General features: G+C 48.5%; 1 protein-coding gene across 3 annotated transcripts in view; it reads left to right on the forward strand.

The window, feature by feature from the left end:
* Positions 1-16,717, forward strand: part of CASD1 (CAS1 domain containing 1) — a 42,728-nt gene that overhangs the window by 20,108 nt on the left and 5,903 nt on the right. For 2 of the 3 annotated variants that reach the window (XM_027848771.1, XM_027848770.1), the window contains exons 13-17: positions 5,590-5,669; positions 7,352-7,453; positions 8,519-8,659; positions 8,967-9,044; positions 9,136-9,228. In XM_027848771.1, coding sequence (XP_027704572.1) covers positions 5,590-5,669; positions 7,352-7,453; positions 8,519-8,659; positions 8,967-9,044; positions 9,136-9,228 — 494 coding nt within the window. Of the gene's footprint in view, positions 1-5,589; positions 5,670-7,351; positions 7,454-8,518; positions 8,660-8,966; positions 9,045-9,135; positions 9,229-10,522; positions 11,597-16,717 lie in introns of those variants that run through there. The other variant, XM_027848769.1, reaches the window with a different exon arrangement.

Genomic DNA, 16,717 nt, shown 5'->3' on the forward strand with positions numbered 1-16,717 from the left:
GCAGTACCCAGAGTGCTGGGCCTGGAGTCAGGAAGACCTGAGTTCAAATCCTGTCTCAGATATTTATTACTAGTTGGGTGACAAAAAAAAAAACACAAAAAGAGGGGCAGCTCGGTGGCACAGTGGATAGAGCACTGGCCCTGAATTCAGGAGGACCTGAGTTCAAATCGAGCCTCAGACCAAACACTTGACACTTACTAGCTGTGTGACCCTGGGCAAGTCACTTAACCCCAATTGCCTAAAAACAAAAACAAAAACAAGCTAGTTGAGTGGCACTGGGCAAGTCATTTCACCTCTGTCTGCCTCATTTTCCCTCTCTGTAAAATATGGATCATAATAGCACCTCCCTCGAAAGGTTGCTGGGAGGATCCAGTGAGATCATAATTGTAAAGTGGTTAGCCCAGTGCCTGGTACCTAGTTGGCACTCTATAAATGTTAGCTATTAGTTAGCGATTTGTATTAGGTTTGCAGACCCTGTCAGTGGGATCTGGCTAGGAACTGCCAATCAGCAGAACATTCCAGCACAAGGAGAGGCTGTTTACCAGGGCACAGAGAGGCCCCAAATCCAGTAGAGAGGGGCCCAATCTTGTGCACAAATTTACCTAGAATTCCTGGAAGAAGTTTGAAAATGGTTTATAAACTAAGAGCACTAGAGGAAAAAAAAAATGGGAAAGCAATGAGAGCTATGAAAAAAGAAGTTGGAAAAGGCATCAACAGCTTGGCAGTTGAGCAACAAACTCCCTGAAAATTAGAGTGGGCTAAATAGAAGCCAATGACTCCATGAGACAAGTAATAATAAAGTCAAAAGACTGAAGAAAAAAAAAGAAGAAGAAAATGTAAGGCGTCTCTTAGCAAAAACAAATGAGCTGGAAAACAGATCAAAGAGAAGAAATTTTAAAATCGTTGGACTGCCTGAAAGCTATGATTCCCCCACACACATCCTTCAAAAAAAGAGCCTAGAAATCCTATTTGAAAAAAACTGCCAAGATCTCTTAGAACCAGAAGGCAGAGTGGAAATAGCAAGAACCCAGTGGTCACCTCTGAAAGCAACCTCAAATGAAAACTCCCAGGAGCATTGCATTCACAAAATCCAGAGCTTCTGGGTCAAAGAAAAGCTCCTACCAGAAGTGAGAAAGAAAGAATTCAGGTCCCAAGGAGCCGCAGTCAGGATCACACGAAACTTAGCAGTCACCACCTTAAAGGAGTAGAGAGCTTGGAATACAGTATTCGGATGGTAAAACACCATGGGCTTGCAGACAAGAATCACTCATCCAGCAAGACTTGAGTGTGATCCCAAGCAGGGAAAAATGATTTTTAATGAAGTAGAGGGCTTCCAAGCATTCCTGATCTGAACCCCAGAGCTGCATAGAAACTTTGAGTCACAGACACAGGACTCAAGAGAAACATTCAAAAGTAAACGGGGACAAACAGTCCAGAGGCACCTGCTCACTCGGGAGATGACACACATCTCTGACCTTGTCATCATCAGGAGCTCCCAAGAAGAGTGGATGGGGAAATGTATCTTACAGAATCAGAGAGTAGGGAGAAAGCGGTAAAGGGAGCAGGGCAATACTTGAACCTCACTCTTCCCTGAATTAATGAGAGCAGTGAATGCACTAGGCCCTAGGGCTAGTGCAGTTACTGGCCTGGCTCACACACCGTTGTATGCAGAGATGCATTTCACTCAGCAGGGAAACTGAAGGGAAAGAGGAGAAGGGAGAGCAAAGAATAAGAGGGAGGATAGTTTGGGGGAGAGATTTGTCCTAAGCAAAACAAACTCTAGGTAAGGAGTTAGATGCTGCCAGGGGCTGGGGAGTACCCACCAGTCAGGGAAGGGTTGAGCATGTTGCAGTAGAAGAACGTGATGGAAATGCTGTCGCGCTGTAAGGACTAGGGATGGTTTCAGAGAAACCTGGAAAGACTTGCATGGGCTGATGCAGAGAGAAGTGAGTAGAACCAGGAGAACAGTTCGTCCAGTGGCAGCAATATCATAAATAGCAAATGGAGCCACAATTGCGTGAGATGGCTCACGGGCATGGGGAGCAGATCGGGGCATCTGTTTGTGGATATGGCTGAAGCAGGACTTTAGGGGGTTTGTTTTTCTTTCTTTCCCAATGGGGAGAAGGAGAGGCAGGAGGGAGAGGAGGTGGATTTGGGTTAGGTTGGAAAAATAAAATTTCATTTAAAAAATATTTACTTCATTTTCATAAATAGACTGTTTTAAAATCAACTGGCTGCATTGTGCTCCTTCCATATACTATGAGATGCAGTTGTGGTGTTGTATAACCTTGTTCTTTTTCTCATTTTGAAATTCTTTGGGGGGGGGGGGGGCGGAGCCAAGATGGCGTAGTAAAAGCAGTGACTTGCTTGAGCTCTCCCCCAAACCCCTCCAAATACCTGTAAAAAATGACTCTAAACAAATTCTAAAGCAGCAGAACTCACAAAAAGACAGAGTGAAACAAATTTCCAGCCCAAGATAACCTGGATGGTTGATCAGAAAGGTATATCGCACCAGGTGGGGAGAGGAGTGCATTTCAGCATGGGCGCACAGGCCACAGCGACCCTGGAGCAGGCCTCAGAGGACTGAATTGCAGACAGCTGTGGCGGTTTCCAGACTTCTCAACCCACGAATGCCAAAGACAACTTAGAAGGTCAGTGGGAAAAGTCTGTGACTGCTGTGGTGAAAGAGGAGCTCAGGATACCAGCCACAAGTCTCAAGTGTGGCCCGGGGCCCAGGTGGTTTCCTGAGCTTCCGGCCCACAGACTGAGGGGGAATCGAGTGACTGATCAGAGGGGGATTGCAGGGATCTCTTTGCCAGTGCTGAGGCAGGAATCTCTTGCTTTACTGGTGCTTAGATCTGGTTCACAGTTCTGAGGGGTGGTCCTGGGGTTAGGAGGAACGCTGGTGCGGTGGAGCTTGTTGTGGCTGTGGAGAGGAAACACCTCGCCACTTATCATACCACCTTGGAAGAACTGAAAATTTACAGGTCCCTAGAAGTATCTCTGAAAACAGCTGTCCACACCCCCGAAGCTTGGGACAGTACATTCTCCACATTGGAAGCAGACTCTTACCTTAACAAAGAGTTTAAAACTCAAGTAATTGGCTGGGAGGGATCATGAGTAAGTAGCACAAAAAGAGTCAGACTATATTATCTTACTTTGGTGACAAAGAAGATCAAAACATACAACCAGAAGAAGACAACAAAGTCAAAGCTCCTACATCCAAAGCCTCCAAGAAAAATATGAATCAGTCCCAGGCCTTGGAAGAGCTCAAAAGGGATTTTTGAGAAGCAAGTAAGAGAAGTAGAGGAAAAACTGAGAGTGATGCAAGAAAATCATGAAAAACAAGTCAACAGCTTGCTAAAGGAGACCCAAAAAATACTGAAGAAAATAACACCTTAAAAAATAGCCTAACCCAAATGACAAAAGAGGTCCAAAAAGCCGATGAGGAGAAGAATGCCCTAAAAAGCAAAAATGGCCAATGGAAAAGGAAGTCCAAAAGATTACTGAAGAAAATATGTCCTTAAAAATTAGAATAGAGCAATTGGAAGCTTTTGACTTTATGAGAAATCAAGACACTGTAAAACAAATCCAAAAGAATGAAAAATGAGAAAACAATGTGAAATATCTCATTGGAAAAACAACTGACGTGGAAAATAGATCCAGGAGAGAGAATTTAAAAATTATTGGACTATCTGAAAGCCATGATCAAAAAAAGAACCTAGACATCATCTTTCAAGAAGTTATCAAGGAACACTGCCCTGATATTTTAGAACCAGAGGACAAAATAGAAATTGAAAGAATCCACCAATCACCTCCTGAAAGAGATCCCCAAAGGAAAACTCCTAGGAATATTGTCACCAAATTCCAGAGTTCCCAGATCAAGGAGAAAATATTACAAACAGCCAGAAAGAAACAATTCAAGTATTGTAGAAACACAATCAGCATAACACAAGATTTAGCAGCTTCTACATTGAGGGACCGCAGGGCATGGAATATAATATTCTGGAGGGCAAAGGAGATAGGACTACAACCAAGAATCACCTACCCAGCAAAACTGAGTATAATCCTTCAGGGCAAAAATGGTCATTCAGTGAAATAGGGGACTTTCAAGCATTCTTGATGAAAAGACCAGAGCTGAATAGAAAATCTGACTTTCATATGCAAGACTCAAGAGAAGCATGAAGAGGTAAACAGGAAAGAGAAATCATAAGAGACTTATTAATGTTGAACTGTTTACATTCCTGCATGGAAAGATGATATTTGTAACTCATGAGACCTTGTCAGTATTAGGGTAGTTGGAAGGAAAAAATTATATTATATATATAGATAAAGATATAGATAGAGGGCACAGGGTGAGTTGAAGATGAAGGGGTCATATCTGGAGAATAAAATTAAGGGGTGAGAGAGGATTCTACTAGGAGAAGGTGAAAGGGAGAGGTAGAATGGGGTAAATTATCTCACAAAAAAAAAACAGAAAAGGCTCTTACAGTGGAGAGGAAACGGGAAGGCGAGAGGGAATGAGTGAATCTTATTCTCATAGAATTTGACTTAAGGTGGGAATAACATATACACTCAATTGAGTATGGAAATCTGTCTTACCCTACAGGAAAATAGGAGGGGAAGGGGACAGGAGAGTAGGGGGATGATAGAGAGGAGGGCAGATTGGGAAAGGGGATAAATCAGAAGCAAATATTTCTGAGGAGGGACAGGGTCAAAAGAAAGAATAGAATAAATGAGGGGGCTGGGATAGGATTAAGGGAAATAGAATTAGTTTTTCACAGCATGTCTGCTATGGAAGTGTTTTGCATAACTGCACGTATATAACCTATATTGAGTTGCTTGCCTTTTCAATGAAGGTGGGTGGGGAGGGAAGAAGTAGGAAAATTTGGAACCCAAAGTTTTAAACACACATGTTTAAAAAAATGTTTTCACATGCAACTGGAAAATAAGAAATACAGAAAATGGGGTACAAAAATCTATCCTGCCCTACAGGAAAATAGAAGGGGAAGGGGATAAGAGAAGAGGGGGAGAGATAGAAGGGAGGGCAGAGTAGGGGAAGGGGTATTCAGAATGCATGCCATCCTGAGGTGGGGGGAGGGGCAAGATGGGGGGAGGGTTTGTAACTCAAAATCTTGTGGAAGTGGATGTTGAAAACTAAAAATAAATAAATTTATTTAAAAAAAATATAAAAAAAAGAAATTCCTTGTTATAGAGGTCACAGCTCTCTGGGAGGGGAGGGGAGGAATGTATTGGGAAATGTCGATCGTTAAAAATAAAAGATACAAATGCTTTTATTAATTAAATAAATTTAGACCTTTTTTTAAAAAATGGGTTGTTAGACAAAACGTTTCAGTAAGATTGCTGCCCACACTTTTAAAATTGAGAGCGTTGGCTTGGTGAGTTGGGAAGAGCCTCGATTTTAAGCTGGAGAGAGACCTCAGAAAGAGGCTGTGTTCAGATGTAGGTGGCAGAGGTGGCTTGAAGTGTGACCTGTGGTCAGACTGACTGGACTGTTAAATGGCTTCTGACTTGCATTTCTATAGAAAAAGCGAGTTACCCTAACCCAGAAAATGTCTCATCCCCCAGGAAGCTGCTTCTGGCATTTGGGTGCGCTGATGAAACTCGCGTTCCTGCTCGTCTGTGTCTGCTTCCTGGCGTATTCTCAGGTTCGTATTGTCTCAGCATCTGCATCTTCACGGATGTCTCAGGCATCCTGACCTGCACTGGATGCGTGAGAGCAGACATGTCTTTATTTTGAAGTGGCCTCACTGGAATGTCCCAAAAACTGTCTTTTCAGGCCCAGATTGGTCTTGGTCCCATTGACTCATTGGCAGCGGCAATTTCAGGGTAGTTTTTGTAAATGTAGATGTCTAGTGTAAATGTCCTAAGAACCTTATTTTGCTGGTGGTTGTTAAGCTGTTCGGGGCAGTTCTGAATGCTGAGGGCTCTGCGGTCACCCTTGGCGCTGAATTTGCTTTTAATTTGCTGGGTTCTAGGATGAGCACATTGGGGAAAGAGCTGGGCCTGTAACTCTGGTGAGGCCATGGAGAGGGTTGTCCTAAGTGTTCCCCCGTGAGGACCCTGCAGCCTCCCAGGAGCTCAGGCTGCTGAGACTCGGTGACCTCAGTGGCTGGGTCTACCGACCTTTGTCTGTAGGGGGGCTTGGGCAAGACTCATTTCTAGCTTCTCAGGTCTGTGACACCCCCCACCCCACAGTGGAGTACTCTGGCTCTGAGTCATGGCCTGTGCTGACATGTGCATCTTGGCAGTGGGGTGGCCCTCGGGACCACTGAGAAGCAGAGAAAGGGTGGACTAGCCTGGTGCTGGGGACAAGTGTGTCCAGTGTAAATGGGGTGTGGGCCGTCAAGCTGGGGGAGCCGTCCCCAACCCCAGGCCAGCTGCCAGCCACCCTCCAGTGCCTCAGATGAGAAAAGGGTACCATCCCTAGAGCCAAACATCCCCCAGGCCTCTTATCTCAGCCACCCTCCTGGTAGAAGCTGCTCAGGTTTTTCACTTCACTTGCCCTGCACTCACTTCTCTTGCAGACTGGCCTTAGACCTTTCCTCAGTCCTCATCCTTCTTTGCCTCTGCACCATTGGGTGCTGTTGACCACCCTCTTATCTCCGGGGTTTTGGGACCCCGTCCTCTCATAGTGAGTCAGAGCCCCAAGGCTGTCCAGTTGGCGGCCGCCTCTCCAGGCCTCCTATCCATCCCCTCCTTTCAGTCAGGGTGCAGCAGCCTCTCTATTAGCCTCCTTGCCTCGAATCTGGCCCTTCTGGTCCTCTCTTCTCTTCATCACCTTCCATGGCTGTTCTTACCATCTCTGTGATGTAGCCCTGCTGTCCCCTCATGGACATTTCCAGGCTGAGAGGTCAGTGGACATCCAGTGTGCACGTCTCTCCTCTCTCAGTCGCCCAGACCATTGCAGTAGCCTTGACGGGCTCCATCCTGTTTTGCAAAGCCCTCAATCAGGCTCCTCCTCTTTCTGGGTTTGTTGCCCATCTCTCCCTCCCTCCAACTAAGCTGATCTGGCTGCTGCTTTTGGGGGCCTGGGTTTCTTTCCAGCTCAGGCCCATCTGCACAGAAGCTTTGAGCTGTTCTGTTTGCAGGCAGGGCTGGTTACCCCCCTCAGGTATCCCAGTGGCCCCCATCTTGGTGCCAGCTCCATCGGTCCACCTGGCTTAGTCTCCTCAGGATCAGGGATCTCCCCGCCTGGAACGCCTTTGGTATGATCAGCCTTTTCTTTGCCCTTCTTGGACTTGGAGGGATTCAGAAGGCTTCAGGAAGCGGCCATCATGGGAGGTGGATGGCTTCTGGTTGATGGCCTCTCTACCTTTGTGTTTTGCAGGGGGCGTTTGAGAAGATCTTTTCTCTTTGGCCATTGTCCAAGTGTTTTGAATTGAATGGAAATGTCTATGAGTGGTGGTTCCGGTGGAAATTGGACCGCTACGTATGTCATCACTTGTACTTGGAGGCCCAGAAGTGTCTTTGGGAACTTCCTGACCTGTCTGCCCCCTTTTCAGGAGAGTCCCTGGGTTTTACATGTAGGGTTGGGGGGAGGGGGGAGCACGGTTTCTCCTCTTCGTTCTGGAGTGGGCCGTGAGGTCAGAGGGGCCTGGTCCAATGAGCACACCGGTGGGATGAGCAGATGACCTGACTTGTCATAGGAGGGGCCCATAAGGGGACTGAGGAAGAGGAGGCTTCAGGGGGACCTTCGTGTCCAGTGGCTCTGGCCTGAGCACATTTCCCTTGTTGTCAGGGTGACTTTTTTTTTTTTTAAGTGAGGCAATTGGGGTTAAGTGACTTGCCCAAGGTCACACAGCTAGTACGTGTCAAGTGTTTGGTCTGAGGCCGGATTTGAACTCAGTCCTCCTGACTTCAGGGCCGGTGCTCTATCCACTGCGCCACCTAGCTGCCCCTAGGGTGACTTTTTCACAGTTAGAACTGCAGGGGTGATGGGCTCCTGGACCCTAGAAGTCTTTGGGCTAAGTTAGATGAGCCCTTATTGGGGAGGGTTTGGACAACATGGCCCCCAGGTCCCTGCCAACTCGCAGAGTCCCTGGTCCTGCTAGGGAGGAGTGAGAACAGTGGGTGCCCCTCTCAAAGCTGGGTCAGCTTATGCCTGGCAGCCCTTCCTTATGGGCCTTCCTGCCACACTTGCCTTCAGCTTCCCAGGTAGCCCAGCAGGTCAGGTGACACTCGATGCAGTCACAGCTAATGGTGTCCTTTCAGAGGGCCATGGCTGAGGAGACCAGATGTACTCCTTTGCTCTCAACATGGCCCAGAGAGCAGCACCTCTTGTCTGTGACCTCTGCTTGGGGTCCTTTCTATCCCCCGCTGCCCATCTGGCTCTTTGACCAATAGCAGTGTGACCTTCTCCCTCAGTTTCTTTATTTGTAAAACGGGGCTAAGCAACACCCAGCCAAGGTATACTCAGAGGAGAGAAGGTACAGGAAGCCACGGGCGATGCGCTCTTGTCCTCACTGTGACTCCCGTGGTGGGCCTTCCTTCACAGGTTGTATTCCATGGAATGTTGTTTGCGTTTGTTTACCTGGCCTTGCAGAAGCGCCAGGTGCTCTCCGAGGGGAAAGGGGAGCCCCTGCTCCCCAGCAGGATGTCGAACGTGCTGCTCTTTGTTTCCGTGGTCTCCTTCTTGGTGAGTTCCCTGACAGGAATGCCTTTGGTCCTTTAATTCTGGGGTCGGTTAGCTGGAGGGGCAGGGGATGCCCAGGAGTGGCCGAGCCCCTTGTTTTACAGTCATGCAGTCCCCGGGCCTGGGACGGGTGGGCTCTTGGGGTACAGTGTGTGCTGCCCACTCTGTAAAATGGGCCTTCTTGGAGTGCAGTAGGGCAGCCTGCTCGCGGTGGCCTTCTCTGCTGGTAGCACCTGGGATGGTCTCGTGGGAAGGAGACGAGGTCGCGCTGGCTCTTCGCGAGCTGATCCACATGGCCCTTCCCTCCTAGACCTACTCCATCTGGGCCAGCAGCTGTAAGACCAAAGCCGAGTGCAACGAGCTGCATCCCGCGGTGTCCGTCGTGCAGGTAGGGCTCCTGACGCTTGGGAGAGGCGGGGGGCTCCGGGCCCTGGAGAGGGTGGTGGATTAACGGACTCTTCCTTTGGCTCGTCCTTTAGATTCTAGCTTTCATTCTCATCAGAAACATCCCGGGATATGTCCGCTCAGTGTATAGCTCGTTTTTCGCTTGGTTTGGGAAAATATCATTAGAGGTGAGTATGCGTGTTTTCGTGTGTTGACGTTCCTGTGTCCGCTTTTCATCTCGCTTCCCTTCCCCACCCCTGCCGAGGGATCTCCTTCCCTCCTACCCTCAAACCCAGGTGACCACTGCCTGAGCTCTCTGGCCTCTCTCCACTCCTTCGGCAGTACCCCCTGGACGGCCCCTCTCTGTGCCAACAACCTCCCGAGTCCTCCCCATCTTCTGAGAGCTCCAGACCTCTCTGTCTGCCTACGGGAAGGACTTCCCTGAGGGTCCTCCCTCTCCAGCCCCCGCAGCCCAGTCTGTGTCTGCTCTAGGCTGGCATCCAGTGTAAGCTTTTCCTCCCTCTGCCCTCCTCAGCCTGCCCTTCTCTACTCCCACTCTCTGAGTTCCAGCCATTTGAACTGCCCTACTTTCACCCCTTTGCCCACCCTGGTCCCTCTAACTGTACTGCCCTCCACCTCTCCCACTTGGCCCTGCTCAGATTCCACCTAAGGGAAATAGTCCCCAGCCTTCCCCTTCAGGCTCCCAAGGATCATACTTTGTTTTTTTCATGCTCTATACTGCATATTATAGTTGTCCTGCCCCATTCTCATATTAAGTGGAGACTGTAAGCTCCCTGAAGGCAGGAAGGGAAGGGGAGAAGAAGACCCTTACAGAGGCCCCAGCAGGGCCTGCCCCAGGCACCATGAGGAAGGATTTGAACCCAGGGCTTCCAGACTCCAAGTTGAAGGGGACACCCCTCTGGTGTTTCATTAGAGGCTGGCCAGGGGGTTAAAACAGCTGCTGATAGTGGTGAAGGTTTTCAAAATTGCAGAAGATTGGATCTAAGGATTGCAATGACAGAGATGCCTGAAAAAAAACCTTTCCATCACTGGCTGGGGTGTGTGCACAGTAGGTACATGCGTATGCTTGGGGTGCACGTACGTGTATGTGCAGGCACCGCAGTTGGATGCATCGTTGCCCAGACTGGGGGCGTGGCATCTTGTGGAAGGCATGGTCCTTTTGGGAGCCTCCCAAGGCTTCATGAAAGGCGACTGTTCTGACTAGTCTGAGGGTGTGGAATCACCCATCTTCGTTTCTTGGCTTTTTTCCTAGAGAGTCCCAGGATAATAATATCCACTTTATCTCATTTACCCCCATCTGCACTCCCCCACTACAGTAGAGTCAGAATCTGGGTCATCGTTTTGAGTGACTCCAGAAAAGGGAGTTCTATTGGTCTTTATCCTCTCGTGCACCATGTGGATGAGTTTTCTCCCACGACCCTCCCGTGGCCTACATGACTGTGGCTCTTTCTTCCTTCCCAGCTCTTCATCTGCCAATACCATATCTGGCTGGCCGCAGACACCAGGGGCATCTTGGTTCTTATTCCTGGCAACCCGATGCTCAACATCACGGTCAGCACTTTCATCTTTGTGTGTGTGGCCCATGAAATCTCGCGCATCACCAATGACCTTGCCCAGATCCTCATCCCCAAAGAAAGCGCAGCTCTCTGGAAGAGGCTGGCCTGCATCGCGGGCTTCTTCTCTGCTCTCCTCCTCCTGTCCTCCATCCAAGGGGAACGCAGGCAGTAGCCATCCCGAGGCCTACAGGCGAGATTGTGTGTGTGCCTGGGCGGCCCTCGAGGACTGTGGGAAGCCTGATCCTCTGCAGCAGGGTTGTGCTGGTGCCCCCTGCACTTTTCGAAGACGTTTTCTTAGTGTCTGTGTGGTGATGTCCAAGTGACTTGGGTGGGCTGCATGTTTCCTGACACAGTCGCCATTGTCCCCCTTGGGGTCTGCTTGGTTCCGCCCCCACTCAGGGGTCCTGTGCCATGCCTGTGCTAGTGCTGTGTGTTGGCTTTTAAAAAGACAAATTTTTCCACCCAGAATTCCTCCCTTCCCCCCTTGACTTTTCATTACCAGCTCCGCAAGGAGGAGGTCACTTAGGTCATGGATCGATTGGACATTTTTCTCCATTTATTCATTTTTACATATGATTTCCAACGTTTGGAAAGTCCTTCCCAACCTCCATTCAGCCTTCCCACGTTCATCTCACCATGTTCTTTGCTGAGCGATGGATTGGGGGTTTGTGATATAAGTCTTGGACCGACTTTAATGAGGCTTTGAAGGAAACGTGTCAGGAGCATTTCCTTTCTTTTTGTTTTTTTTACAAGCTGACTATTGTAGACAGGGTTTATTTATCTGTTGTACAGATCGGGTTATGATTTTTATGGTTCAAAAGATTGCACTTGTTTACTGTGGGGGGGTAAATATATTTTCTGTTAATGTTACGTGAACGTGTGAAGTAATTTAAAAAGTAAATAATTGTTTTGTTGGGATGCTTATTTTTGTATTGGCAAGAGATCAATTAAACTGCTTGCTTCATGTGTTTCTTTTGTAGCAGAAAGAACCTGGGTTTGATGGTGTATAGCTGTGCATGTTCCTCCTAGGAGGGCCAGCCACTGCCTGCTCCCCCTCCCTTAGCTGTCCCTGCCCACCACGTTTCCTGCTTCTCTTTTATCGCAGTCTGTGAAGGACGAGGACTGGGGATGGAGACAAGGCTCAGAATCTCCCTAGCTGCTATTACCCTTTCCTTTCTCGGCCGACTGTGGGCAGTCTACCAGTCTGGGCTTTGCCCACTCTGTTCCAGGCCCCCTGGACAGCATGTCCCGAAGGGGAGACTGCTTCACAGACTTCTGCCTCACCTGCTCTCATCAGATAGATAAGGCTTCATGTCTGTCTGTGGTTCCTTTTTTGAGAGAATTTGGTTTTGCAAAAAGCTTTGAATGTAGCAAGGCCTCAACTGGACTTCTCATCCATGAATGTGTGGTATTGCCTTGACCAGAGAGTCTGACCATCTCTGAGATGGGCATCAGGCATTGGGCCCCAGGCCCAGGCTGGAGCAGGTCAGGACTGTCCACAGTCTGCTAGTATGCAGGTGAACGGAAGACACCTATCAGAAGACTGGGCGCAGGATGGTATGGAGACTTTAGTGGGTCCACCATGTACCTGCAGAGGCCCTCCCACCACCCCCTTACTGTGTGGCCAGGCTGGAGCCACAGGGTATCACAAAGCAAAACCCCAGACTGGCACATCTGCCCTCATCTGGCAGGAGCTTGTGGCAAAGGAGGCAGCCCTCCAAGGGTCCCTCTCCAGCTTAGGAATGTCCTCCCCAAAAAGGGTTCACGGAACTGAGCCTCCAGTGAGGGCTCCAGCTTCTTAGCCCCTCTGATAAACCCCCACCCCCCACACGCACATTCACTTGGTGGCTAAGTCTTACCAATCCAGTATCCAAGATAAGTATGAAGTGCTTATCGGCAGGCCCTGTGCTAAGCCTAGCAGGAAAGTGCCCGCCCATAAGGAGCTGCCAGTCTGGTGGAAGACAGTGCTGAAGGGGGAGAGGACGGTACCTGGCATGCGGGCTCAGCCAATTGGGAAGAGGCCACAGAGGTGGAGGAGGCTGCTATCTTGAGAAGTCCGAGGGGAGGAGGTCTCTCCACACCAACAGCCAGCCGCCTCTCGACTTCAGACTCCTCTCCCTCCCTCTGGCCTGGACTGCTTCCATCTCCCCTGCCCAGGTCTCCATCCTCCAGTCTGTCCTCCATGCAATTATAAACTAATCTCATTAAGACACAGGCCTGGCCATCTCGCTCCCTCCTGCAAATGAGCCTTTGGCTGCTGTCTACGGGCTCTAAGAACTGTTCCACTTCCCTTCCCTCTCCAGGCTCCACCTCTCAGAACCCTTCCCTTCCCATCACCCCTTCCAGGACTCCTCTGGGCATCATCTCGTGGGGGTGTGCACCCACCCCACCTCTCAAAGCTGAAGAGATTTTCTTTCTTGTGGTGGCCCTGGGACTAACACAGGGCCTGGCACCTGTGGGATGCGCAGTCCTTTTTTGAACTGATACATTAACATGAATGCACTCATTGACCTATGAAACCAACAAGGGCAGAGAATTTCTGTTCCATCAAAAGGCACCTCACTCCTATGGACTCCTCGTGCGTCAAAGGCAACAAGAAGCTTCCTTGCAAGCAATCTTTGGTCCTGCATTCCATGGAGTGTCCATGGCTGGGAGAACAGCAGCTCATACTTACTCTGATGGGGCCAGCCCAGCACCCACTTGAGGCACAGACAAATGGGTCCCGGAGCAGACCGACTTAGATGTTCCCTCTTGGTTTCCTCAGGGCAACCTAACACTTTGGTTGGCTGGTTCTCCAGTGTTCTCAGCTTGAGCTCCCATTGCCGAGTGTTTTCACTGCCACTTCTTCATGTCATCTAATAGTACCAGTTAATACCTCCTCAGTATCATCATTACCGTTGATTAGCACTCCAGTCAACCCCAATGAGCTTTTAGACATGGGTATTCTATATCTGATTGCTTACCATCTCAGAGAGAAGAGGGAAGGCAGGATGGGAGGGATAGAATTTGAAGCTCAAAACTTTGTAAAATGTTTAAAAAATTTGTTTTAACATGTAATTGGGGAAAAAATAAAACATTTAAAAATAAATAAAAATGTTAGAGAAAACTGCAAAAAAAAATGGACATTTACCAAACAAAAATGTACAAAACATTGCCCGAAAGTCTGGAACATATCTTCCCACCAACATAGACAGAATCTATAGGAAAGTGTCCTCAGGCTTGGAGGGATGTGTGGCCAAGGGACGCTCGGAGCTCCTCACTGCTGGGAGTTCTTCCTCCCCTGGGCATGCAGAGCCTCGACTGTGAAGCCCCCATGCCCCCAAAGATCCTCCTCAGGGTGTAACCAAGTCCCTAGACCGATCAGCAGCATTGGCTGGTGTTCATCCGATGGCTTTCAAAGATGGTTTTGAACTCAGTCTAAAGCTTTGAACGATTGCTTGAGCTGTGTTCCCTCTCCCCTGGTCAAGGTGTCAGAGCACAGACATCATCTCAACACTTCGTGTAAGTGGAATAGGGGTGGGTTGGTTGATCAGCTCTCTCTCCCCCAACCCCTTTATGTGCATGGGTCACACTAGGGATGACTGAGGTCCCTTCCATCTCCAATTCTGTGATTGGTGACCCTGGAACCACAGCCAAGTTCCTCCTCACACACAGATGTCTAGGTCAGCTTTCCTGAAAAGGAGAGGCTTTCATTTCTGTCCTTTGTCCCAAGGCCATTCCCCGGGATAAGGGGGATACCTTTGGAGGAGACCTGAATTGCCGGGAGGCTCTCTCCCTGTTCCCACAATGGTCCTAATGATCAGCTGAGCCCTGATCCCACTCCAGTCTGCTTCTATACCCAGAGGTCCCCCCAGTCCCTGAGGAAACCTGTTTCCTCACCCTTTCATAGTATGAGAATGTTCCATTAGATTTATGTCTCGTGATTCCCTTAACCGTTTTCCCATTAGGTGGGTGCACCTTTACTTGCTAGTTTGGGCTTACCATCCAAAGAGCTGCTACTGATATTTCAGTATTTAAAGGTCCATTTCCTCTTTCTTTGGTCTCTTGGGCGTAGGCCAATAGTGGTGTCCCTGAGCCTAAGGGCAGGCAGAGCTCAGTCCCTTTGGGGCATCACTCCCGTCCCACCCACAGCCTTAGCTGTTGTGCTCCCACCATCTTTGCCAGTTAGGTGGGCTTGAGGTACACTTTGCAGCTGCCCTGACTGTACTTCTCTAATTAGTGATTTGGAGCATTTTTTTCACATGGCTGTTGAGAACTTGGCTTTCTTCCTTTGAGAACCGCTGGTTCTTTGGCCAGTGATCTGTTGGGGAACGGCTCTCTCAATTCCTCTTTTATTGTGGACATAAAACCTTTAGTAGAGAAACTTGCTGCAAAGAGTTCCCCGGTTACCTGTTTTCCTTCTGATTTTAACTGCATTCGTTTGTACAAAAACTTAATTGAAATTGTCTGTTTTATCGGCTATGATCCTCTCAGTCTTTCATTTGGGCATGGCCTTTTCCTCCATCGTTAGAAATGAAAGATAACTTCTTCCCTGCTCCTTCAATTTATGTATGTCTATGTCGCATATCCTTGTGAAGCTGAGCTTGGGATACAGTGTGAGATGCTGGGGGTTAGGGTTAGGTTACTGATTGCTGCCAGATAGTTTTCCATGTCCCAGCGTTTTTGTCAAAATCACTGAGTGGTCGCCCCCCAAACTAGAGTTTTTGGATTGCTAGAACATGGTTCTAGCACGTTGTGCTACAAATCCAACTACAAAGCATTTTGTAGGTTATTCCTACAAAGCATTTTGTAGCACTCTACAAAACAAAAAGGAATAATTCTGACTCTTCTTTGCCCATGGTTATGCCCTCCAATTCTCTTTCTTGCCTCTTTCTATAATTTGCATTTCTAACACTAGGTTAAATTTTCATGGGGATAATGGCTAGCCTTGCATCATGCCTTAGTCTGTTGGAAAGGCCTCTAACTTTACTCAGTTATGTATAATGTTTGCTTTTGGTTAATTGTTTTGTTTTAAAACTAAATTAATTTATTTGTTCCTGTGCTTTCTATTGTTTTAACAAGTTCAGTACCTCTTAGGGAAAACAACTAGTCTCACCTGTGTGGGGCAGGGTCTTAGGAAACAGCTAGCACCCTCGCTGAGTGGGCACCAGGAATCATTACTCTGTTCACAGCTGCCTTTGGGGAGTTTACCTGATGTAATGTTGAGACCTTTCAGCCCAGCAGGCTGGTGGAAAGCCATCTCTGGTCCTGCTGTCATCCCTGAGACACCTGGGGATCAGCACCCACTCCTTCCCCACTAGTGCCTTAGGGAGCCTTTGGGAGCCATCACCTTTTCCCTCTGGCTAGTCCCAACTAGATGGTGCAGGAGATAGAGCTCTGGGCCAGGAGTCAGGAAGACCTGAGTTCCAATATGGCCGCAGATACTTACAAGCTGGGTGACCCTGGACGAGTCACTTAACCCTATTTGCCTCAGTTTCTTCATCTGTAAAATGACCTGGAGAGGGGCAGCTAGGTGGCACAATGGATAGAGCACTGGCCCTGGAGTCAGGAGGACCTGAGTTCAAATGTGATTCAAATCTTGACACTTACTAGCTGTGTGACCCTGGGCAAGTCACTTAACCCCAATTGCTTCGCAAAAAAAAAAAAAATAATTAAAAAATAAAATAAAATAACCTAGAGAATGAAATGGCAAACCACTCCAGTATCCCTGCCAAGCAAACCACAAATGGGGTCGCAAAGATAACATTCAACAGCTCTAAAACTTGGGCTTGTTTCGCAACTACTTCCATTTAAATAACTGAATTTTAACACATGAAATACCATGTTAACTTGCTGGTTCTTCCAGCTGCTTCTCCATCACTTTTGCTCCTCGGGACCTTCCTCCCTCCCTCCCTTCCTCTCTCTCTCCTTCCCTCTCCCTCCCTATCTTCCTCTCTTCCTTTCTCCCTCCCTTCCTTCCTCCCTCCTTTCCTTCCTTCCTTCCTCCCTTCCTCTCTTCCTCTCTCCCTCCCTCCCTCCCTTCCTTCCTTCCTTCCCTCCTCCCTCCCTCCCTTCCTCTCTCTCTCCTTCCCTCTCCTTCCCTATCTTCCTCTCTTCCTTC

This window comes from Vombatus ursinus, unplaced genomic scaffold (genome assembly GCF_900497805.2).
Source record: "Vombatus ursinus unplaced genomic scaffold, bare-nosed wombat genome assembly UNPS02006874.1, whole genome shotgun sequence".
Lineage (NCBI taxonomy): Eukaryota > Metazoa > Chordata > Mammalia > Diprotodontia > Vombatidae > Vombatus > Vombatus ursinus.